The sequence below is a fragment of the Mirounga angustirostris genome, unplaced genomic scaffold, assembly GCF_029215605.1.
Source record: "Mirounga angustirostris isolate CCGP_5_RB_7025 unplaced genomic scaffold, mMirAng1.0.hap1 SCAF_5, whole genome shotgun sequence".
Taxonomy (NCBI): Eukaryota; Metazoa; Chordata; class Mammalia; order Carnivora; family Phocidae; genus Mirounga; species Mirounga angustirostris.
The window spans coordinates 123157718-123184056 of record NW_026991713.1 but is presented as its reverse complement, the minus strand read 5'-3'; the positions used below and the strand labels follow the sequence as shown (position 1 = coordinate 123184056).

The following is a 26339-nucleotide window of genomic DNA, read 5'->3' as shown; positions in this document are numbered from 1 at the left end:
AGAGACAAAACTAAATTCACGTAGATGACCAAGGAAGAGAAAAGATGACTTAGGACAACCCGGGTCTTTTCTGTGCATGCTGACATGGGTGAGAGAAAAGTCTGTCAAAGTTGAGGTGGTCTCTAAGTCAGTGAGAGGAAGACAAATATCATAGGATTTCACTCATATGTGGAATCTGAGAAACAAAACGAACGAGCAAAAGGCAAAGGAAAAAAAGAGAGAGAGAGAGACAAGCCAAGAAACAGACTTTAACTACAGAGAGCAGTGTTGCTGGTCACCAGGGGGGAGGAGAGTGGGGGGTTGGGGGAAATAGGTGATGGGGGTTAAGGAGGGCATTTGTGGCGATGAGCAGAGGGCGATATATGGAATTAAAATAAAAACTTAAAAAAAAGTTGAAATGGCTTCAGTTGGCCTTTTTTTTTTTAAGGGAATCTGTTTATGGGTTGTATTCTCTTGACTCTTCCGAGTTTTACTTGTTTTCTGGCTTTCTGGAAGCCACAGGACAGAACACAGGTTACTTTTTACCTGCCTTCGGCAGCTGCCTGGAGGAAAGGGGTGATGCGGGTGGAACAGCGGCTCCAGCTCCGGCTGCAGAAAATGCTTTCCTCATCAGCCAGTGCCATGACTGTGTCCCTCAGGAGCATAGACAAGCACTAAGAGATTCCGCAGCCCAGTGCCCCTCAGATACGTCTTTGAGTCTTATCCAAGCCTCCGGAATTTTAGTCAGCAAATTTTAACTGAAATCTGGACAAGAATGATTTCACTAATGAGATTTGTAGTATTTCCTGCTTGTCTTTAAGTCAAAAATATCATGCTTTAGGGGGGGAAAAAAGCCTAAAGGGGGACTTCATAAAGTGAAACAGAACTTTGGTTTTTGGAAGGAAGATATTCATGACTTTCAGGATTTATTGGGATGTAGTGGGGAAGAATCTAGAAAATAATGGTGTGAGTGAAGGATTGTGATCTATACTCCCTTTGGGGAAATATGACACTAAAATAAAAAATACATACCCATAAATAGTTATCCTTTTAAAATAAGATTTATTCTATGTGAGGATTGTGAGCAGTGTAAATATTTTTTTAGCGAAATTAGTCAATCAGAGAAAGACATGTATCATATGATCTCACTGATATGAGGAATCCTTAATCTCAGGAAACAAACTGAGGATTGCTGGAGTGGTGGGGGGTGGGAGGGATGGGGTGGCTGGGTGATAGACACTGGGGAGGGTATGTGCTATGGTGAGCGCTGTGAATTGTGTAAGACTGTTGAATCACAGACCTGTACCTCTGAAACAAATAATACATTATATGTTAGAAAAAAAAAAAAGAAGATAGTAGGAAGGGAGAAATGAAGGGGGGGAAATCGGAGGGGGAGACGAACCATGAGAGACTATGGACTCTGAGAAACAAACTGAGGGTTCTAGAGGGGAGGGGGGCGGGGGAATGGGTTAGCCTGGTGATGGGTATTAAGGAGGGCACACATTGAATGGAGCACTGGGTGTTATACGCAAACAATGAATCATGGAACACTACATCAAAAAAAATTAATTAATTAATTTTAAAAAAAAGGTGTAAACTGTTTTTATGACCTGGATCCATTTAGCTGTCATTTGTTGATCAGCTGCTGTGTGCCAGACACTGGGCTTTGTTTCTAAAGCTCACACCAACCTCCTAAATGAATACTATTGTCTCCGCTTTATAGATGAAATAACAGGGAGAACCTAGAAACTTGCCTCATGCCTCCTGTTCAGAAAATAGTTGGATTGGAACTGAGCACTGTCTTTCTATTTCATTCTGCCTGGGTCCCAACCACTCACTGGTGGTCCCCAAAGCACTAAAGAGAACCCTTAATTTAGGTGTCAGCTGCTCCTTGTTCTGGTGAACTTAGTCTTAAACCTGCAATCTGATTCACCCTTGTCTGCAGGGCTTAGTGTCTGCCCAGCAGCAACTTCTTACATCATTCACGATGATTGCATTGTCTCACTTCTGTTTCTACCCCAAAATGTTGGGACGCTATTTAATCCTCAATTCCTGAATCAGAGTTATAACTACATATGTGCAGGATTAGGATTTAGAGAACTGAAATAAGATGTAAGAAGTGAAAGTTGGCTTGCTACCTTGATTGTTTTTGGTGTTGGCTGGAAAATGAATTGGACCACAATGCAGAAGAGGTGAAAGCAAAGGCTAATGTTGGACCTGAGTACATCTTCTATTATAAGTAGGTTCGAAAGTAGGTGCATAACTGTTTCAGATAATACATGCAGAAAAATCAAGAATTAAAAAGTTCAGCATGTGGAATTGATATTTTGTGTAGTAATGCTAAAAAAAAAAAAAAAAAAACAACCTTGGTCTCTCTATGCATTACAAAAGCACATTAGAGAAAGAAATTTGTGGATGATGCTCATTTGCTTTAAGTGATGATATATTTAACATAAAATTTGAATTTTGTTTCTAATCCTACTTTTTGCCAACTCTGATTCAACATAGAGTACTACTACTACTACTAATACTAATAACAACTTATATTTATTGGGCACAGATTATGTGTTAGGCCCTGGTTTAAGAAGTATTTATTAATTCAGTTCTTCAAAACAAGCCTAGAAGTACCTACGGCAGACTCGGGATGTCAGGGGATAGATAAGTCCTTTAAGAAGCTATCATCTTTGCTTTGCTATGCCAAACACAGTAATTTAAGCAATCTCTGACAAAATCGACTTTAATTCTTCCTATAGTCAGTGAATTGCTTATAGTTCTGAAAACTTATAAATGCTTATTTTCTTAACCAATAAATTTTTTAAAATACAAGAGTATTTGAATTGGGGGAATAGCTATATTTAGCATTTGTGAAATGCTACTTTCAGCATCATTTTCTCTAGTATACCCCTCTGTAAGTATAGAGATTATTATTCAGGGGACTCCAACTTTAAATTATCTATGAAAAAAAATCATTCGGTGTTCAATAGTATTTAACAGAGTAATTACTAATGTAAAATGTAGTGTCAGTATGACACTGATCCCAGAATGACATTTCTAAGGCACAGACTAGTAGACAAGTGTTTCCTCTTGACACATTATAAATTACCTATTACATAAATGAGATAGGACAGAACTTTTTAGTTGATTTCTTTAATTTATCCTAAAGTGACTGAAGTAATAATACAGTACTCACATACTTTTAATAACTATATGTAAAAAATAATAAACTAAAAGGTAACCATTGATAAGATAATTATAAAATTAATTTCATATGAATGATTTTTTATCACATTATTATTTTTTCAAATGAATTCAGTCATACTTGGTGATGCTCATCCCAGAAATTTAAGACTAAAGAAATACAAAGACTTACCCTTTTGATAATTTCATCTCCTTGGTAGAGTTTACAATAAGCAGTTCTGTTTTTTGGTAAGATTTCAACTTCGGAGAACAAAAAGCTGAGTCTTCACATGTGTTAGGAGTGAGTTCTGGCTATTGTTTGGAGAGGAATGCCATGTATCAGAAATAGCTGTCTCATTGGGGCGGGTATGTGCTATGGTGAGCACTGTGAATTGTGTAAGACTGTTGAATCACAGACCTGTACCTCTGAAACAAATAATACATTATATGTTAAAAAAAAAAAAAGAAGAAGAAGAAGAAGATAGTAGAAAGGGAAAAATGAAGGGGGGGGAAATTGAAGGGGGAGACGAACCATGAGAGACTATGGACTCTGAGAAACAAACTGAGGGTTCTAGAGGGGAGGGGGACGAGGGGATGGGTTAGCCCGGTGATGGGTATTAAAGAGGGCATGTACTGAATGGGGCACTGGGTGTTATACGCAAACAATGAATCATGGAACACTACATCAAAAACTAATGATGTAATGTATGGGGATTAACATAACATAATAAAAAAAATCTATTGGCAAAGGAAAAAAGAAAGAAAGAACTGTCTCGTTCATTGTTGTTTATATAAAGGTGCTCTAACATTTAAAGTTATCTAGAAAGGGTACTATGGTAATAACTCACAGGCAAAATTAATTTAAACAGGGATTGAATCCACTGGAGAAACCACATTGAACCCTGGGTTTCAATCCTGATCTGCTGATCCTCTGCCTCTCCCCATGTTTCTTAATCTCTCTGTCTTTAGTTTCTTCCTCTGTAAAATGAAGAGATTGGACTAGATACCTCCCAAGGTACAGAAAGTACCTGTCTGTAAGAACTGTGCTAACTCAAACATTTTTTCTAGAACATTTATAAAAATGAGTGAATCGGAATTAATTTTCACTGATTTTTACATTCCAGTATTTAATTTCATCCCATTATTATTTTATTACTTTATTTAAAGAAATCACACAATAGGGTTTACTTTTCAGTAAGTAATTCCAGTATTATTAAGTATCAACCTACTTAATCAATATCAACCTAATCAATATCCTCAAGTGGATATTTGGACCACCTTTGCAAGTGCCTCTCTGCCAGATGCTGAATAAACGGAGTGCAACATTCAGGCCACATGATCTCTAAGACCATCATCTGCACTTTAATGCAGGTGGGTGCGATAAATGTGAGATCTGATTATTTGGCACTGAGTCACTGGGACCTCCATTCATTTGAATTGGTGACATGAATATGTGTATCCGTGAGCTAATGAAAAATTGGGGAAAATATTAGTGACTTTGAGATAGCTCAGTTGGTTACATGAGAACTGTAGAGTCTGGGCTTTGATGTCACGAGACACCTTTCATAGTTTGTGAGGATTAAATGAATACATACAGTGCTCCTAATAGAGTAAGTGGCAATTCTCGCATTGACAAGAATACCAACTTAAATTTAGTATTTTATTGAAGACAAAGGTTTTATTTTTTATGAACTCTTTTTTTAAATTATGTTCAATTAGCCAGCATATAGTACATCATTAGTTTTTGATGTAGTGTTCAATGATTCATTAGCTGCAGATAACGCCCAGTGCTCATCACCACACGTGCCCTCCTTAATACCCATCACCCAGTTACCCCGTCCCCCCAACCCCCTCCCTTCTGTAACCCTCAATTTTGTTCCTGGAGTGCAGGGTCTCTCATGGTTTGTCTCCCTTTCTGATTTCTTCCCATTCAGTTTTCCCTTCCTTCCCCTGTGGTCCTCTTTTTAATCAACTAAAAACAATGTAGAAAGAACAGACAATCTGTGGTTTTTTAAAAGTATAGGTAGCAACAAACGAAAGTGTTTGACATCAGAAGATTGAGGTCCCTGTGGCTTGTTTATTTATTTATTTGCTTATTTATTTAATTATTTAATTATGTTAATCAGCATACATTACGTCATTAGTTTTTGATGTAGTGTTCCATGATTCATTGTTTGCGTATAACACCCAGTGCTCCATGCAGAACGTGCCCTCTTTAATACCCATCACCGGGCTAACCCATCCCCCCACCCCCCTCCCCTCTAGAACCCTCAGTTTGTTTCTCAGAGTCCATGGTCTCTCATGTTTTTTTATTCTACATGAACCTCCACCAACCCCCACGCCTAACTGCAGAGAGTTTGAAACACTAATTATGATTTATGAAGTGCCTAAACAGAGTGTTGTTCATGTTAGCCAAAGAATTTTGCTTTGACTTTAAGCAAAATATTAATGAAAAGAAAAATTGATTTTTAAAAAATGTCATGAAATACAATTGTTAGACTAAGTTCTGGAATGTAAGGTTAGGTAAGAATTTGTGAGAATGATAGATTGAAATGTTTATTAAACTTTTTTGTGATAGAAAACTTTGAATTTTTTTTATAATAAATCTTTTTTTTTAAAGATATTATTTATTCATTTGAGACACAGAGATACAGAGAGAGAGAGAGAGAGCATGAGCAGGGAGAGAGGCAGAGGGAGAGGGAGAAGCAGGCTCCCCGCTGAGCAGGGAGCCCGATGCGGGGCTCGATCCCAGGACGCTGGGATCATGACCTGAGCTGAAGGCAGATGCTTAACCATCTGAGCCACCCAGGCGCCCCCATAATAAATCTTATTTGTACTCTAGGGGTGCCTGGGTGGTTCAGTTGGTTAAGCGTCTGACTCTTGATTTCCGCTCAGGTCATGGTCTCAGGGTCACGCGATGGAGCCAGGCATCAGGCTCTGTGCTTAGCATGGAGTCTGCTTGTCCCTCTCTCTCTGCCCGTCCCCCTGCTCACTTGTGCACTCTCAAATAAATAAAATCTTAAAAAATATTTTTGTACTCTAAAAGTAAGTAAAAATATTATTTGATGATAGAGTCTTATCCAAATTAAAACACACTGATACCATCCAGTAGGAATATTCCAAGATGATGGGGTTGAAGCCTGGTCATATCTGGGCTAGAAGCTTAGCAAGAATCTTACTAGATCTTACTAAGAATCTTACTTAGACTCTCACCGCTGTTTCTTTATCTGCCAATGGAGGTATAGTTGTACTTACCTCCAGAGAATCCAAGAAGTGTTAGGCATGGTTTTTTTTATTACTTCCCTCTTATACATTTTGATCCAACCACTTAATTCTGAATGCGATTCTATTGTCTTTTCCAAATGTCAGTTTCGTTTTTTTTGTTTGTTTTTGCTTTTGTTCCATAGGATTAACCAGTTCCTTGACCTCAGGACTCTGGATTGGTCTTAACAGCCTGAGTTTCAACAGTGGATGGCAATGGAGTGGTGGCAGTCCATTCAGATATTTGAACTGGTTACCAGGTAGGGTCCAGCTTGTCTGTGGCTAAATACATCTAGTTTTAATTTGTCTGGATACCATAAAGATCTTCATCATCTCGCATGGGGAGCTCAAAGAAAAGAATTGGGAGACTTTACCAAATATAGTCCATTTCTCACGTTGCTTTGAAATCTGCCATCTGGATTTGCATATACTAAAACCGTAAGGTTATACCTGCTTCCCAGGTTGGGGATTTGTCCGGCAGGATTATCACACAAATCAATATAGGACTCTGTTAAAGTACATATTCTCTGAGTACCCTTGATTTGCTAGCTATTATATTCAAAATCAATTTTTTGAATTTTACAATGTTCCAGTTGAAAGTGCTTATACATAATATGTATACTTACAAGATATATATACTGTATAATGCTATATAGTATATTCAAAGATTTTATATATATTTATTTATATTTACACATACACAAACTATGAATTTAAGTGAATATGAATTATTTGGGGCTGGACAGTTTCTCATTATCTTGAGCCCTGAGATATTTGCGATATTTCTATCATTGTTATAATGACCTTAACATCATTTTCTCCTGTTGTTAATCTAATATAGTTGGATTAAAATAGTATTTCAAATACAAATGATAATATTCCATGCTAGCATCATAATTCATTAGCACTTTTGTTGGCAATTTGTGGTTTAATTTAAAAAAAATACAGTTGGGGATGATTAAGCCTTCAACATCTTTCTAATTTTTTGGAGGACAGAAAATGCTCTGAACTAATTATGTCTACATTGTCATAGCATACAGGTAACAGAACATAAAGGAGGCTAAATAATAAATGTGTTTCACATATACAGCAGTTATTCAGAGAAAACAAAAAGACCAATGATGACAAAAAACTTTTACCTTATTCACAAATGCCAACGATTAGAAGCTGCTTGAGGCGCTCTATAGAGTGTGATTCAGAACTCCCCACCCCCATTTCCAACCCACCCCATACTAATGTTGGTTTATTAACAAAGAGTACAATAATTATTGATTACTAATGTCTGCATGGGTGTGGAAAAGGATGGGTCACATTTTCATTTACCAGTTCTGCTATGAGCAAATACTGATGTAGTGTTTCTTCATATGGTCTGACTTCCTTCTTAAAAGCCACTGAATGGTTTTTGCATTTGGCTTAGGAAATTAAACTCTTTTCTATGTTACTAATTTATGGTATTTAAAGAAATGAAAGCTTTGAAAATAAGAAAGAGAGAGAAAGGATAAAGAAAGAAAGGAAGGAAGAAAGCAAGCAAGAATATTCAGAATAGATGCTAAAACACAAGAGGGAAACTTTAGAGGATATATTTTAGCTTAAATTGATGTGCTTTTACTATGAAATTCCACTTCCACTGCATTCCTTCAATGCATAGTTACAGGGCTGTCACTAGAATCAGCTCTGGTTTCCTCTGCCAAATGGAAATTAAACATTACTACAAGGGAATATAAGATGTCCTTCTCATGAGTGAGGATTTGATTTGTCTGCTTACTCACTCAGTCAGATTAAATTGGAGAATGCCAGTTGGACTCCATCAGATCATTAGATAATAATGATCATTTTTTAAAGGAACTAAAGTTTATTCTTTGCTGCTGAATTATTGCACGTTTGGCAAGTCACTTTATTTATTATGCAATTTTGGAGTAATTATTGTAATATTTAATCACTTGCATTCCAAGAGTTCAGTGAGAAAACTGGGGGGTTAACTTCAGTGAATGTGAGGAATGAAATTGGAATATTGATGAGAAAGGAAAAGAAATGCCCTCCCTTATTAAACCAAATTGCTGAGAAGTAAGAGGTGCAAGGTTAAATCACTTCTGAAATAATATGAGAGTTTCTTCAAATGAAAATCAGAAATCTTGTGGAATATTAGAAGCTGTTATTGCATGAAACATTTGATTAAGCATTCAACTGAGTACTTACCAAGTAATGTATCTATTAAAATACATTCACATTTGAAGTGAGGATGTTTTACACAAATGCTGTAGAAGTGTGAATTCAAATAACTTTGGTAGCTATTTAAAGACAACTAATTGATATATTAAAGTCCTTATCACTAACAATGTTTTTCGTTGTGTACTCTTCCACAACTTTAAAAAAATGTTGACAAAAGCTTTATGGAGCAGGTGATATGATTCCCATCTAGCAGGAAGGCAAAGTGAGGTCCAGGGCCAGGTTATATACATGTCAGAGATCACAAAACAGAGTTGTTAACAAAATGTGGCTTATCACCCTGTCTTCAGGTGAGAGATGGAGCTAGTTTTCCATGTATCCATTGCATTCCCAAAGTTGACTTTATCTGGTTCTTTTATCAATTTTCAGCAAGATATGGGATGAAGGGTTAGTACTTAAAAATCTTCAGTAGGCTGGGTTGAAAATCTTGAGGAAGTCTGACTTTGGGGTGGACTTTATCAGCATTTCCCATGTCATGTTGCTTCTGAAGCTCCCCTTCCTTGTCTTTCTCCTCTTTGCTGTCTTCCTCTTCCGTCTCCTCTCTTTAGTTGGAGAAAGTTTTCCCATGTTCAGAAATTCTCTAGTTTGCTCCACACGGTTAGCCTTACTTAGCTTTTTGGTAGGTATTTGCAGTGCTTAATATGGCTGGTTTGGAACATCATGTGTTGTGCATTTTGTTATACATAACAAAACCCAATGTGAAGATTTTTCAAGATTATAAGGCCTAGCTTTATTGTTGATACTGTGAAAAAAGTTATTTCAAAGAAGTAAACTTGTATAATCAACATTTTAGACATCGGAATGATCCAAAGACAAGAAAAGAAATAGATGCCCAACGCATCTTTTGCTCTGCAGTCAGTAAAGATTTATTGGTGAATGTGAAGCCAGAAACAGAATGGGATTCATTAAATCCCAAGGATGAAGCCGTGAGGTTGTGGGGACTATCTGCTTGTAATACCTGTAATAATCCCACTTTGATTTTTCCTTTTCCCCAAAGGAAGTCCATCAACAGAACCTGGAAAAAGCTGTGTGTCACTAAATCCTGGGAAAAATGCTAAATGGGAAAATCTGGAATGTGTTCAGAAACTAGGCTATATTTGTAAGAAGGGCAACACAACTTTGAATTCTTTTGTGATTCCCTCCGGTAAGCGATCTATTTGATCTGAAGTGTAGAAGATATTATAATTGAAAGAAAATTGCAGTCTAGCATAACTGTGTGAAATGACAGGTTTTGTTGATAATTTATGGAGTAAACTTAATGATATTCCTACGGAATTTCTTTTTGTTGGCTATTAGTAATGGTCACTAACATTTCCTGAGTGTGCCGTAGTGTTCAGACATGTTCAAAGCCTTTGGAAGAACATAAATAAGAATTCTATCCTCATAGCAGCCCTATGAGCAAGGCATTATTATTCATGCATTCTCGATGAGGAAGAGGATATTCACAGGATATATAAAACTTGCACATGTGATGAAACTGGAATCCAAGCTAGGAAATAAATACCTGCAAAGGATGTTTTTATTATATTCTTGCCATTTAAGGATACATCTGGGCTCTGGTGCCATAAGTTTAGCATCCTCAATGGAAGTCTTCACAGAAATGGGGTAAAACATCCAAAAAGTACGAACTGAATTTTATATATAGGCTAGACTCTGGGCAAAGAATTCAATTATGGTCTCTCTCATAATTTTATAAAAGAAATAAGTTACTAACATAAGAATGCACCCCTTTTTTCAAATTGACAAAAAACAACCTACACTTTTTTCTCTATCAGCTGTTTTAATACTCTAAAGGGATGTATGTATGTAGGTATGTATTCTGCTTGAGAAATCTAACAGTGTAGCATTCTTGACTTTTCTCCCTGACTTTTAAAGTCAGTAAAATTGACTTTAAAATATGATTGACATGGTTGGAAATTCAAAAGGTACAAAATGATAGAAAATAATAATATTTTCCTTCTACTTCTTAACCTCTAAACCCAGTTCTCCTCCCTGATAAATAACTATTTCTGGGTGTTTATCCTTATCTGGTTATTCTATAAATATATAAACAAATATGTTTATGATCATTTCTGTCTGTTTTATACAAATGGCAGCATACAACATGTATCTTCTTCACTTTTTTCAGATAAAAAATTTGGACATCTTTCCATACGGTACATAAATAGCCTCTTGGTTTATTTTTATGGCCACATGATAGCCATTATAGAGAGAGACCATTTATACTTTTTGACCAGTCACCTATTAATGGACATTCAATTTACTTCCAATTTTTTATTATTATCCTACCATGAATAACTTTATACACGTCATTTCATGCATGTGATCATTCCTAGGAGTGGTGTTGCCAGACCAAAGAGTAGATGTGTTTGCAGTTTTAATAGAGACAGATACAGTCAAGATCTCCAATGTGTACAGACGAGGGTCCTGGTTCTTGGGTTCGATGATATTTACAAAGGCACCATTATGACTGTAAGCATGTGTCTAGGAGACCTCAGTCATTTTGTACTTCATCTCCTCTATTCCTCCCGTAGAGAAATAGTATAATTCTTTCTCCTTGGGAAAGCTCATAGAATTCTCCTTCAGAAGATTTGGAATTGCCACTTAGGGGAAGAGGAGAATGGTTTTGTTTGTTTGTTTGTTTGTTTGTTTGTTTTAATAGCTTCCCTGGTACAGGAAGCAGAATTCTGGAACTTGGCCCTGTTACTTAACCCCCAGTTTTGGATTCCTCATCTATAAAGGGAAATAATAATACCTGTTTTTCCTGTGAAAATTTGTTCATACATTCAGTAAATTAGCATAATTTCTCTACTATGCCCCACCTCGTTTCACTTCCTAACCTTCACTTGACATGGGGTTTTGAATTTCTCTGTATTTCCTGGATGAATCATTCTGTCTTATCTATAAACTCAAATAAACCGGAGCTTGGAAAAGCCAATGAGAGTTAAAATTATGCAGCACGCAAGAGTTCTACCTTTTACCCTGGTGGTCCCTGCAACGCTACCTCACTCATCAAAATTCCTAGGTTTCTAGAACCTCACCGTCCATTTCAGTAGCCACGTAACCACAAGTGGCTATTGAGAGCATGAAGTGGGGCTAGTTTGACCTGAGATGTGCTGTGAGTATAAATTACATACGGCAGTTTCAAGACTGCCCAAGCAAACAAGTAAAATATCTCGTCATTTCTTTTTTATTGATTACATGTTGAAATGATAATATGTTAGAGCAAGCAATCTTTCCTGGCTACCCCACGGACCTCCTTTTCTTTGGTTGTCTTCATGTTTTAAGATATTTTTAAAAGTTACCTGTCCAGTTTTTGAGGGTCTCAGCATTTGCTGACATTATTTTCAGTGTCCTGGGTAGCAAAATCAAAATATCCCACCAGAGGGCTCCAGAGCTATACTAACTTTTTTTTTTTTTTCCCCCTAACACGGCAGTAATAAAATATCTAAATTGTATTGAAGGGCTAGAATTTTTTAAGCATGCGTATTTTTTCTGTGACAATAATGCAGCGTTTGGTCATCATGGGTGACTGTTTACTTACATGACTACTGTAAACAGAATCTTAGACTCAAAGATGTGGCAGGCAGTCCTGGTCTGTAAGGAAAAATGGCTTTAAGGGATTCATTAAATGAATAACAAACATTTACTGTATTGAGCATTTGCTAAGCAGCACATTTGAGAACATTCACTACCAAACAAATGTATAAATTAACATTCATTTGGTAATATGGTCCCTCTTTAAGCAAGGTACATTGCTAAATTGCAGTTTGAAAGAGTATCTGTAAATGGTAATGATAAGCTGCTGCATATCAAATGTATTTTCTCGACCGACATTCATTACACCTGCCACGTGCCGGGCCCCATGCCAGTTCTAGCAAAACAAGGGTGAATAACGGGAGTTTCTGCCTTCAAACATCTTTCCCTTCCCTTTCCCCAGCTCATTACTATTACAGTTCATTTTTGCAATATGAAATCAAGATTTATGAAATTGGACCATAACTCTTAGTAGCCATAGTTAGGATGTTGGCCGCTATTACTCACTGACTTAAATAATAATTGTGTGGTGTTTGTAATTTAGAGTAACATTATTGCAAATGTTTTCTAGTTCAGAAGGACACAGTGAGGATGGGTAGCTTCCTATTAGTATTATTTATCAATATTATTGAAATGTTTTTACATGTATGGGTACTTTGGTTCCTGTGATGTGACTTGCCCAAGACCACGGAACTTGTGGCAAATTCAGAAGACTTCTGGCTCTAAATCCCTGCAGTCACCACAGTATCATATGCCATCTTGCAGAAGCAAGCCAGAGGTGGCCAGCTCATGCTATTCCGGTTTCTGTAGCTCCTTGGTGGCCCTTGTGTCCCCACCTCGTTTATGTTTTGTGAATATATATGCCAGAAAGGAAAAATAAATACTACCTTTAAATGCTTATAACTATCGTTTTGTATACTGAATGATAGAAAATTTTGTTTTAATTTTAAAAAGTCTTCCCTTTTAAATGTTTTCCAAACTCTTTTTTCTCTAGAAAGCGATGTGCCTACTAACTGTCCAAGTCAGTGGTGGCCATATGCAGGTCACTGCTACAAGATTCACAGAGAGGAGAAGAAAATCCAAAGAGATGCCTTGACTGCGTGTCGGAAGGAAGGTGGTGATCTAGCCAGTATCCACAGCATCGAGGAATTTGATTTTATCATCTCCCAACTGGGATATGGTGAGAAACCTGACAGCAGTAATGTGCTTGCCTCTCCCTCACTCTTCACCCATCTCTGGAAAATTTAATCATAATGTTAATTTTAATTAAAAATTTAAAATTAATGAGATCATTTAATACATGTAATAAATATTAATCATGCATAAAAGTAAAAATTGTTTAGAAATTTAAAGAAATTTTTAAAAGATTTTATTTATTTATTTTAGAGAGAGAGAGAGAGAGCACGAGCAGGGGGAGGGGCAGAGGGAGAGGGAGAATCCCAAACAGATTCTGGGCTAAGCACGGAGCCCAAAGCGGGGTTTGATCCTAGGACCCTGAGATCATGATGTGAGCTGAAATCAAGAGTCGAACACTGAACTGACTGACCCATCCAGGCACTCTGAAATTTAAAGAATTTTTTATCAAAGAGATAATTTGACTTATTTTTCTTTTAATATGGAATCACTTGACAGTTTTAAAAATATTTTTCTCTATATAATCTGTATTCACAACATTTTACCTTAAATTTGCCAATAATATTTCATTTATTGGCAGTATTGATGCGTACGTATTTTCTTTTTTAATGCCCATATTTTCTCTCACCAGAAACATCTCTAAATGAACCATCTCATATTCTGGATTTTATTTTCTTTATTAACCTAGCCAGCACTGCTAGTGTTGAGCAGTGAAAGAAACAGAATATTTTATTGGGGTGGCTAAATGTTGGCCTCAAACTTTTGAAGAAATGTATGTCTCATGTGGTGCCTGGGTGGCTCAGTCGGTTAAGCGTCTGCCTTCGGCTCAGGTCATGATCCAAGGGCCCTGGGATCGAGCCCCGCATCAGGCTCCTTGCTCAGCGGGGAGCCTGCTTCTCCCTCTCTCTCTGCCTGCAGCTCCCCCTGCTTGTGTGCTCTCTCTCTCTCTGACAAATAAATAAAATCTTTAAAAAAATAAAAAAAGAAATGTATGCCTCAATTTTAGGTATGTAATTTAAAGATTATATAGAAAATATACTAAACAAAATACTGTAAAGTTTTCAAAAATTGATTCTATCCAAAAGAAAAAAAAAAAAAAACCAAAAACAAAACCAGGGAAAATTGGCTGGGAACACTCCTCCCGAAGAGGAGGCAGGCGAGGAGGCACAGAACGCTAACTGGTACTCAGGGGTACCTGCTGGTTAAATGATGATCATTTTCTGCGTCCCCCCACCGAGCCTGCTGACTAGCTGCAGCTGTTCATTTCCAGCCAGCAAAACAAGAGGAAATGGATGGTGGCAATGGTGGGGACTGCTTCCTGACCCTTACTGCCTGAAAACTGATAGGAGTGGGGGCGGGGGGGAGGCAGGGAGGGAAAGGGAGAAAAAAAACCAGTTGACAAACAGACGGGAATTAGCAGAGTAGTCTCAGAGGGCAAATGCAAAGACCCCCAAAGACCTGTGCCAAATGGAATCCGTTCTCCTCTGTGCACTTCACTCTGTTTAATACGCTCTGATAATAGCCTGCGGCAGCCTGTAAACAATTTCTTGATATTCTCTATTTACCCATTCTGGAGAATTCAGACTGGATGATAATAACATAAGCAGGACTGGTATGTCTGAATAATATCATGGCATACAAGTCATGATACTTATAGCAGGTAAAAAAGTTTGCAAAGGAAACACTGGCAAACAGATTAGTTAAGATGCCGTCCACCTGAAATGCAAATTTTTCTCTGCTTTATATAACGTGATATAGGAATAGGAGAAGCTTATATGTTTATTGCTATAGTTATTATACAGGGAAGTTGGCTGACAAAGGTGGCCTTTATTTATTTATTTTTTATTGAAGTATAATTGACGTACATTTTGTTAGTTTCAGGTATATAACATAATGATTCCACAATTGGGAAATGATCACCACAGTAAACCTACTTACCAATATTGACTATGGTCACCACGCTGCACATTACATCTCCATGACTTTTTAATTTTATCACTGGAAGTTTGTACCTCTTTTTTTTTCTAAGATTTTATTTATTTTTTTTGAGAGAGAGAGAGACACACACAAAAAGTGGGGGAAGGGGCAGAGGGACAAACAGACTCCCTGCTGAGTGGGGAGCCTGACGCCCAGGACCCAGAGATTGTGACCTGATACTTAACTGAGCTAGCCAGGTGCCACTGAAGTTTGTACCTCTTGATCCCCTCACCCATCTCTCCCCAACACCCCCTCTCTCCTTTACGTCTGGAAACCACAAATCTATTCTCTGTATCTATGAGTTTTGTTTTGTTTGTTCGTTTGTTTTGCTTTTTAGATTTCACATATAAGTGAGATCAAGTGGTATTTGTTTCTCTCTGATTTATTTCATGTAACATAATGCCCTCAAGGTCCATCCATGTCGTTGCAAATGGAAAGATTTTATTCTTTTTTATGGCTTTTTAGTATTCCAGTATGTGCCTGTATGTGTGTGTGTGTGCAATGGAATATGTATATGTCGTATCTTCTTTATTTATTCATCTATAGATAGACACCTAGAGTTTCTATATCTTGGCTATTGTAGCTAATGCTGCAGTGAACCCTGGGGCGGGGGGCGGCATATGTCTTTTTGAGTTAATGTTTGTTTTCTTTGGATAAATACCCAGAAGTGGAATTGTTGTATCATATGGTAGTCCTATTTTTAATTTGTTGAGGAACTTCCATACTGTTTTCCATAGTGGCTACACCAATTTATACTCCTACTAACAGTGCACAAATGTTCCCTTTTCTCCACGTTGCTGCCAACACTTGTTATTTCTTGTCCTTTTGATAATAGTCATTCTGACAGGTGTTAGGTGATATCTCATTATGGTTTTGATTTACATTTCCCTGATGATTGGTGGTTTTGAGCATCTTTCCATATGTCTTTTGGCCATATGGATGTACTCTCTGGGAAAATGTCTATTCATTTCCTCTGCCTATTTTTAAATCAGATTTTTTTGTTTTGTTTTGTTACTGACCTATATGAATTCTTTATATAGTTTAGATAAAAACCCTTAATGAATATATGGTTTGCAAATATCATCTTCCATTCAGTAGGATGCCTTTTTATTTGGTTGATGTTTTCCTTTTCTATGCAGAAGCTTTTTCATTTCATGTAGTCCCATTTGCTTTTTTTTGCTTTTGTTGCCATTGCCTTTTGAGTCAGATCCAAAAAAATACTGCCAAGACCAATGTCAAGGAGCTTAATGCTTAAGTTTTCTTCTAAGAGTTTTATGGTGTCCAGACTTATATTTAAGGCTTTATTTATTTTATTTTATTATTATGTTATCTTAATCACCATACATTACATCATTAGTTTTTGATGTAGTGTTCCATGATTCATTGTTTGTGCATAACACCCTGTATTCCAAGCAGTATGTGCCCTCTTTAATACCCATCACCAGGCCCCCTATCCCCCCACCCCCCTCCCCTCTAGAACCCTCAGTTTGTTTCTCAAAGTCCATAGTCTCTCATGGTTCGTCTCCCCCTCCGATTTCCCCCCTTTCATTCTTCCCTTCCTGCTATCTTCTTCTTCTTCTTTTTTAACATATAATGTATTATTTGTTTCAGAGGTACAGGTCTGTGATTCAACAGTCTTACACAATTCACAGCACTCACCAAAGCACATACCCTCCCCAATATCTATCACCCAGCCACCCCATCCCTCCCACCCCCCACCATTCCACCAACCCTCAGTTTGTTTCCTGAGATTAAGAATTCCTCATATCAGTGAGGTCATATGATACATGTCTTTCTCTGATTGACTTATTTTGCTCAACATAATACCCTCCAGTTCCATCCATGTCATTGCAAATGGCAAGATTTCATTCCTTTTGATGGCTGCATAATATTCCATTATATATGTATACCACCTCTTCTTTATCCATTCATCTGTCAATGGACATCTTGGCTCTTTCCGTAGTTTGGCTATTGTGGACATTGCTGCTATAAACATCGGGGTGCAGGTGCCCCTTCGGATCACTACATTTGTATCTTTGGGGTAAATACCCAGTAGTGCAATTGCTGGGTTGTAGGGTAGCTCTATTTTCAACTTTCAGAGGAAGCTCCATACTGTTTTCCAGAGCGGCTGCACCAGCTTGCATTCCCACCAACAGTGTAGGAGGGTTCCCCTTTCTCCGCATCCCCGCCAACATCTGTCGTTTCCTGGCTTGTTAATTTTAGCCATTCTGACTGGTGTGAGGTGGTATCTCATTGAGGTTTTGATTTGGATTTCCCTGATGCCGAGAGATGTTGAGCACTTTTTCATGGGTCTCTTGGCCATTTGGATGTCTTCTTTGGAAAAATGTCTGTTCATGTCTTCTGTCCATTTCTTGATTGGATTACTTGTTCTTTGGGTGTTGAGTCTGAGAAGTCCTTCATAGATTTTGGATACTAGCCCTTTATCTGATATGTCATTTGCAAATATCTTCTCCCATTCTGTCAGCTGTCTTTTGGTTTTGTTGACTGTTTCTTTTGCTATGCAAAAGCTTCTTATCTGGATGAAGTCCCAATAGTTCATTTTTGTATCCTTGCTTCCCTTGCCTTTGGCCATGTTTCTAGGAAGAAGTTGCTGTGGCTGAGGTTGAAGAGGTTGCTTCCTGTAGGATTTTGATGGACTTCTGTCTCACATTTAGGATTTTGATGGACTCCTGTCTCACATTTAGGTCTTTCAACTATTTTGAGTCTATTTTGGTGTGTTGTGTAAGGAAATGGTCCAGTTTCATTCTTCTGCATGTGGCTGTCCCATTTTCCCAACACCATTTGTTGAAGAGACTGTCTTTTTTCCATTGGACATTCTTTCCTCCTTTGTTGAAGATTAGTTGACCATAGAGTTGGGGGTCCATTTCTGAGCTCTCTATTCTGTTCCATTGATCTATGTGTCTGTTTTTGTGCCAGTACCATATGTCTTGATGACAGCTTTGTAATAGAGTTTGAAGTGCGGGATTGTGATGCCACGAGCTTTGCTTTTCTTTTTCAACATTCGTCTGGCTATTCGGGTTCTTTTCTGGTTCCATACCAATTTTAGGATTATTTGCTCCATTTCTCTGAAAAAAGTGGATGGTATTTTGATGGGGATTGCATTGAATGTATAGATTGCTCTAGGTAGCATTGAAATCTTCACAATATTTGTTCTTCCATGAGCATGGAATGTTTTTCCCTTTCTTTCATGAGTATTTTCTAGTTTTCTGAGTACAGATCCTTTGCCTCTTTGGTTAGATTTATTCCTAGGTATCTTATGGTTTTGGGTGCCATTTTAAATGGGATTGACTCCTTAATTTCTCTTTGTTCTGTCTTGTTGTTGGTGTATAGGAATGCCACTGATTTCTATGCATTGATTTTATAGCCTGCCAGTCTACTGAATTCCTGTATGAGTTCTAGCAGTTTTGAGATGGAGTCTTTTGGGTTTTCCACATAAAGTATCATAGCATCTGCAAACAGTGAGAGTTTGACTTCTTCTTTGCGGATTTGGATGCCTTTTATTTCTTTTTGTTGTCTGATTGCTGTGGCTAGGACTTCTAGTACTATGTTGAATAGCAGTGGTGATAGTGGACATCCCTGCCATGTTCCTGACCTTAGGGAGAAAGCTCTCAGTTTTTCCCCATTGAGAATGATATTTGCTGTGGGTTTTTCATAGATGGCTTTTATGATATTGAGGTATGTACCCTCTATCTCTGTACTCTGAAGAGTTTTGATCAGAAAAGGATGCTGTACTATGTCAAATGCTTTTTCTGCACCTATTGAGAGGATCATACGATTCTTGTTCTTTCTTTTGTTAATGTATTGTATCACACTGATTGATTTGTGGATGTTGAACCAACCTTGCAGCCCAGGGATAAATCCCACTTGGTTGTGGTGAATAATCCTTTAATGTACTGTTGGATCCTATTCGCTAGTATTTTGGTGAGAATTTTTGCATCCATGTTCATCAAGGATATTGGTCTGTAATTCTCCTTTTTGATGGGGTCTTTGTCTGGTTTGGGGATCAAGGTAATGGTGGCTTCATAAAACGAGTTTGGAAGTTTTCCTTCCATTTCTATTTTTTGGAACAGTTTCAGAAGAATAGGTATTAATTCTTCTTTAAATGTTTGGTAGAACTCCCCTGGGAAGCCATCTGGCCCTCGGCTCTTGTTTTTTGGGAGATTTTTGATGACTGCTTCAATTTCCTTAGTGGTTATAGGTCTGTTCAGGTTTTCTATTTCTTCCTGGTTCAGTTTTGGTAGTTGATACATCTCTAAGAAAGCATCCATTTCTTCCAGATTATCTAATTTGCTGGCATAGAGGTGCTCATAATATGTTCTTATAATTGTTTGTATTTCTTTGGTGTTGGTTGTGATCTCTCCTCTTTCATTCATGATTTTATTTATTTGGGTCCTTTCTGTTTTCTTTTTGATAAGTCTGGCCAGGGATTTCTCAATCTTGTTAATTCTTTCAAAGAACCAGCTCCTAGTTTCGTGGATCTGTTCTACTGTTCTTTTGGTTTCTATTTCATTGATTTCTGCTCTGATCTTTATTATTTCTCTTCTCCTGCTGGGTTTAGGCTTTATTTGCTGTTCTTTCTCCATCTCCTTTAGGTGTAGGGTTAGGTTGTGTATTTGAGACCTTTCTCGGTTCTTGAGAAAGGCTTGTATTGCTATATACTTTCCTCTTAGGACTGCCTTTGTTGCATCCCAAAGATTTTGAACAGTTTTGTTTTCATTTTCATTTGTTACCATGAATTTTTTAAATTCTTCTTTAATTTCCTGGTTGACCCATTCTTTCTTTAGTAGGATGCTCTTTAGCCTCCATGTATTTGAGTTCTTTCCGACTTTCCTCTTGTGATTGAGTTCTAGTTTCAAAGCATTGTGGTCTGAAAATAGGCAGGGAATGATCCCAATCTTTTGGTACCGGTTGAGACCTGATTTGTGACCTAGAATGTGATGTATTCTGGAGAATGTTCCATGGGCACTAGAGAAGAATGTGTATTCCATTGCTTTAGGATGGAATCTTCTGAATATGTCTGTGAAGTCCATTTGGCCCAGTGTGTCATTTAAAGTCTTTACTTCCTTGTTGATCTTTTGCTTAGATGATCTGTCCGTTTCAGTGAGGGGGGTGTTAAAGTCCCCCACTATTATTGTGTTGTTGTCAATGTGTTTCTTTGCTTTTGTTATTAATTGCCTTATATATTGGCTGCTCCCATGTTAGGGGCATAGATATTTACAATTGTTAGATCTTCTTGTTGGATAGACCCTTTAAGTAGGATATAGTGTCCTTCCTCATCTCTTATTACAGTCTTTGGTTTAAAATCTAGTTTGTCTGATCTAAGGATTGCCACCCAGCTTTCTTTTGGTGTCCATTAGCATGGTAAATGGTTTTCCACCCCCTCACTTTCAATCTCTGGGGGTGTCTTTGGGTCTAAAATGAGTCTCTTGCGGATAGCATGTCAATGGGTCTTGTTTTTTAATCCAATCTGATAGCCTTTGTCTTTTGATTGGGGCATTTAGCCCATTTACATTCAGGGGAACTATCAAAAGATATGAATTTAGTGTCACTGTATTGCCTGTAAGGTGACTGTTACTGTATATTGTCTGTGTTCCTTTCTGGTCTGTGTTGCTTTTAGGCTCTCTCTTTGCTTAGAGGACCCCTTTCAAGATTTCCTGTAGGGCTGGTTTTGTGTTTGCAAATTCCTTTAGTTTTTGTTTGTCCTGGAAGCTTTTTATCTCTCCTTCTATTTTCAATGACAGCCTAGCTGGATATAGTATTCTTGGCTGCATATTTTTCTCATTTAGTGCTCTGAATATAACATGCCAGCCCTTTCTGGCCTGTCAGGTCTCTGTGGATAGGTCTGTTGCCAATCTAATGTTTCTACCATTGTAGGTTACATATCTCTTCTCCCGAGCTGCTTTCAGGATTTTCTCTTTGTCTCTGAGACTCGTAAGTTTTACTATTAGATGTCAGGCTGTTGACCTATTTTTATTGATTTTGAGAGGGGTTCTCTGTGCTTCCTGGATTTTGTGCCTGTTTCCTTCCCCAAATTAGGGAAGTTCTCTGCTATAATTTGCTCCATTATACCTTCTGCCCCTCTCTCTCTTTCTTCTTCTTCTGGGATCCCAATTATTTCTAATGTTGTTTCATCTTATGTTATCACTTATCTCTCAAATTCTGCCCTTGTGATCCAGTAGTTGTTTCTCTCTCTTTTTCTCAGCTGCTTTATTTTCCATCATTTGGTCTTCTATATCAGTGATTCTCTCTTCTGCCTCATTTATCCTAGCAGTTAGAGCCTCCATTTTTTATTGCACCTCATTAATAGCCTTTTTGATTTTGATTGGTTAGATTTTAGTTCTTTTATTTCTCCAGAAAGGGTTTCTCTAATATCTTCCATGCTTTTTTCAAGTACAGCTAGTATCTTTAAAATCATCATTCTGAACTCTAGTTCTGACATCTTATTAATGTCTGTATTGATTAGGTTCCTGGCAGTTGGTACTGCCTCTTGTTCTTTTTGTTGAGGTGATTTTTTCCATCTTGTCATTTTGTCCAGGGGCGAATAGATGAATGAGAGAACAAAATGCTAACAGAGTAACAACGTCCCCAGAAAAATATACACTAAACAAATCAGAAGAGACCTGAAACTGGGGGAAAAGAAAGGGAAAGAAAGAAAAAAGAAAAAAAAAAGAAAAAGATAAAAACAAACAAACAAACAAAAAACCAAAAAAACCAGAATATGATCAAATATGATCAGGCTGGTGTATAGATTAGTGCCACACTCTAGATTTTGGGCATATTTTGGTCTGTTAGAAGAAAGTGCCTCCCAAAATTTTAAAGAAAGAAAAACTTATATATGTACAAAACTAAGGGTTAATACAGTGAAGGGATGGAATATGACCATAAAGATGAAAATTATAAAAGCTTTTATAAAAGGAATTGATAAGATAAGAAGTTGATTGAAAAAAGAAAGAAGAGGATTTTAAAAAAATAAAGGGAGAGAATGTGATCAGGCAGGAGACTAGAACAAAGCCATACACTAGAGATTTAGGGTATATTTTGATCTGTTAGAAGAAACTGTATCCCAAAATTTTAAAGAGAGAACAACTTATACATATATACCAAAAATAAGGTTAACTACTATGAAGGGATGGAATATGACTCTAAAAATGAAAAGCAAAAAAGATTTTTTAAAAAAGGGATTGATAAGATGTTGGTTGAACAAGGGAAAAAGAAAAATTCAAAAAAAAAATTAACTTTGAAAGACTAAAGAATCATGGGAAAAAAGCCATGAATTATATGTGCAGTATTCCCCTAGTGCTGGTGTTCTGCCGTTCTCATTGATAGGTAAACTTGGTCTTGGCTGGCTGTTCTTGCTGATCTTCTTGGGGGGAGCGACCTTTGCCATGGTTCCCAGACGTCATTGCCCGAGGCAGAATTGCCCCGCCCTTGCCCTGTCCAGGCTAAGTAATCTGCTGGGGTTTGCTCTCAGGAGCTTTTGTTCCTTGCAAGCTTTCTGTGCAGCTTTGGAGGACAAGAGTGAAAATGGCGGCTCCCAATCTCCACCCTGGAGAAGCTGAGAACTCGGGGCCCCACTCCTCAATGCATCCCCAGAGAAAAGCAGTCAGTCACTCCCATCTCCCCAGTCTCCGGCCTCACTCCATGCTCACCCGGCCTGGGATCGAGCATTTCTATCTCTGGCACACGACCCTGTGTGGAGTCTCCAAACCCAGCAGATCCCTGCGGTGCGCTCCTGTGCTGCTCCTCCCAGGGGAGGAAGGTGAGTCTCCCGGGATCTGCCGCTTGTTGGGTCCCTGCTGGAGGAGCAGTGGTCCGACTGTGCTGTGGATCACAGTTTATGGCAACACCGAGCTGAGAGCCCGCACCTCAGCTCTGTCTCTGCAGCCAGCTTCCCCGCTCCGATACCTGGGAGCTCTGCAACACTCAGGCACCCCAGTGTTCCTGTGACCCCGAGGGTCCTGAGACCACACTGTACCACGAGGGTTCCACCCCCTGCTTAGCCACTGGGGCGACATCCCTCAGCAGAGCCGACTTCTAAAAGTTCCCATTTTGTGCTCTGCTGCTCTATCACTTGCCAGTAGTGACAGATGGAGGCCCTCTCCCCTGCTGTCTATCCTCCCGAATATCACCTCGGATTCACTTCTCCACACATCCTACCTTCCAGAAAGTGGTCGCTTTTCTGTTCAGACAGTTGTTGCTATTCCTTTCTTTGATCTCCTGTTGAGTTCGTAGGTGTTCAGAATGGTTTGATCCCTATCTAGCTGAATTCCTGGGACCAGATGAAATCCAGGTCTCCTACTCCTCCACCATCTTGCTCCTCCTTAAGTCTTTATTTTTAATTAATTTGTGTGTATGGTATAAGATAGTGGTCCTGTTTTATTCTTTTGTAAGTGAATTCCAGTTTCCTAACACCATTTACTGAAGAGACTATCCTTACCTTCTTTGTTGTAGATTAATTGACCATATATGTGCGGGTTTATTTCTGGGCTCTCTATTCTGTTCCATTGATTGGCGTCTGCTTTTATGCCAATCCCATGCTATTTTGATTACTTTGGCTTTGTAATATAGTTTGAAATCTTGGAGTGTGATACCTTCAGCTTTGTTCTTTCTCAAGATTGCTTTGGCTATTTGGGATCTTCTGTGGTTCCATACAAATTTTAGGTTTGTTCTTTTCTGTGAAAAATGCTATTGTTATTTTGATAGGGATTACATTGAATCTGTGTGTTGCTTTGGGTAACAGGGACACTTTTATAATATTAATTCTCCAATCCATGAGCATGGACTATCTTTCTCTTTATTTGTGTCTTCTTCAATTTCTTTCATCAATTCTTATAATTTTCAGTGTACAGATCTTTTACCTTCTTGGTTAAATTATTCCTAGGTATTTTATTCTTTTGATGCAATTGAAAATGGGATTGTTTTCTTAATTTCTCTTTCTTATAGTTCCTTGTTAGTGCATAAAAAGGCAACAGAGTTTTATATATGGATTTTGTATCCTGCAACTTCATTGAATTTCTTATTAGTTTTAACAGTTTTTTTTTTTTTTTCTTTTTGGTGGAGTCTTTAGGGTTGTCTATAAAACCATATCATCTGCAAATAGTGAAAGTTTTATTTCTTCCTTTCTAACTTAGGTGACTCTTATTTCTTATTCCTGCCTAAGCTCTGACTAGGACTTCCAATATTATGTTGAGTAAAAGTGGCAAAAGTGGTCATCCTTGTCTTTTTCATGGTCTTAAGGGAAAAGCTTTCAGCATTTGAGTATGTTAGTTGTGGGCTCACCATATATGGCCTTTATTATGTTAAGGTACATTCTGTCTATTCCCAATTGAGTGAGAGATTTTTCATAAATGGATATTGATTTTGTCAATTGCTTTTTCTGCTTCTATTGGGATGATAGTATGATTTATTTTTATTTTTATTTTTTTAGAGAGAGGGAGAGTAAGTGTGAGTAAGGGGGGGCAGGGAGAGACAGAATCTTAAGCAGATTCCATGCACAGGATGGAACCCAATGTGGGGCTCCATCTCACAACACTAAGATCATGACCTGAGCCAAAATCAAGAGTTGAACTCTTAACTGACTGAGCCACCCAGGTGCCCCAAGATGATAATGATTTTTTATTTTCATTTTGTTAATGTGGTGTATCACATTGATTGATTTGCATATATTGAACTATCTTTGCATCCTGAAATAAATCCTATTTGATCATGGTTTATGATCCTTTTAAGGCATTGTTAAATTCTGTTTGTTAACATTTTGTGAGGATTTTTGCATCTGTGTTCATCATGGATATTGGCCTATAATTTTCTTTCTTTCTTTCTTTCTTTTGTGATGTCTTTGCCTGGTTTTGGTATCAAGGTAATGCTGGACTCATAAAATGAGTTTGGGAGTTTTCCTTCCTCTTCAATTTTTTGGAAGAGTTGAGAAAAATAAGTTTCAGCTCTTCTTTGAATGTTTGGTAGAATTCACTGGTGAAACCATCTGATCCTGCGCTTTTGTTTGTTGGGGTTTTTTTTATTACTGATGCATTCTCTTTACTAGTAATTGGTCTGTTCAGATTTTATATTTCTTCATGATCCAGTCTTGGAAGATTGTATATGTCTAGGAATTTATCCATTTCTTCTAGGTTGTCCAATTTGTAGGAATATAATTGTTTATAGTAGTCTCTTTTGATACTTTGTATTTCTTTGGTATCAGTTGTAATTTTTCCTCTTTCTTTTCTGTTTTTATTTATTTGCACCTTCTTTCTTTTTATCTGACTGAGTCTAGCTAAAGGTTTGTCAGTTTTGTGTATCTTTTCAAAGAACCAACTGTTAGTTTCATTGATCTTTTTGTTGTCTTTTTCATCTCTCTTTCATTTATTTTTGTTCTGATCTTTATTATTTCCCTCCTTCTACTAACTTTGGGCTTCATTTGTTCTTCTTTTTCTAGTTCCTTTAGATATACAGTTAGATCATTTATTTGAGATTTTTCTTGTTTCTTGAGGTAGGCCTCTATAGCTATGAACTTCCCTCTTAGAATGTTTTTGCTGAATCACATGGATTTTGGTCTGTTTATTTACATTTCATTTCTCTGAAGATATTTTCTGATTTCTCCTTTGATTTTTTCATTGACTTCTTCATTGTTCAGTAGCATATTTTAAAATCTCAACTCATTTGTGATTTTTCCAGTTTTCTTTTTGTAGTTGATTTCTGGTTTCATACCATTGTGTTTGAAAAAGATGCTTGATATGATTTCAGTTTTCTTAAATTTATTGAGACTTATTTTGTGGCCTAGCATATGACCTATCTTGGAGAATAGTCCTTGTGTACTTGAGAAGAATGTATATTCAGCTGTTTGGGGAAGGATTGTTCTTTGTATGTAAATTACTTATCTCCATTTCCTTAAGTTTTTTTCTGGGGTTTTATCTTGGTTTTTTGTTTGTTTGTTTGTTTGTTTAAAATATATTCCTCTAGTTCCTCATTTTGTTTAACTCTCTGCGTTTGATTCTGTGGGTCAGGTGAAACAGCTATCTTTCTCAGTCATAAAG

The 26339-nt window shown here is 37.6% G+C and overlaps 1 protein-coding gene across 4 annotated transcripts in view; it reads left to right on the top strand.

The window, feature by feature from the left end:
• The window catches only part of MRC1 (mannose receptor C-type 1), a 117736-nt gene that overhangs the window by 23470 nt on the left and 67927 nt on the right, over nucleotides 1-26339 (top strand). For all 4 annotated transcript variants that reach the window (XM_064591998.1, XM_064591997.1, XM_064591999.1 and 1 more), the window contains 3 exons: nucleotides 6564-6677; nucleotides 9641-9787; nucleotides 13175-13360. In XM_064591998.1, the coding sequence (XP_064448068.1) occupies nucleotides 6564-6677; nucleotides 9641-9787; nucleotides 13175-13360 (447 nt within the window). The remainder of the gene's footprint in view (nucleotides 1-6563; nucleotides 6678-9640; nucleotides 9788-13174; nucleotides 13361-26339) is intronic.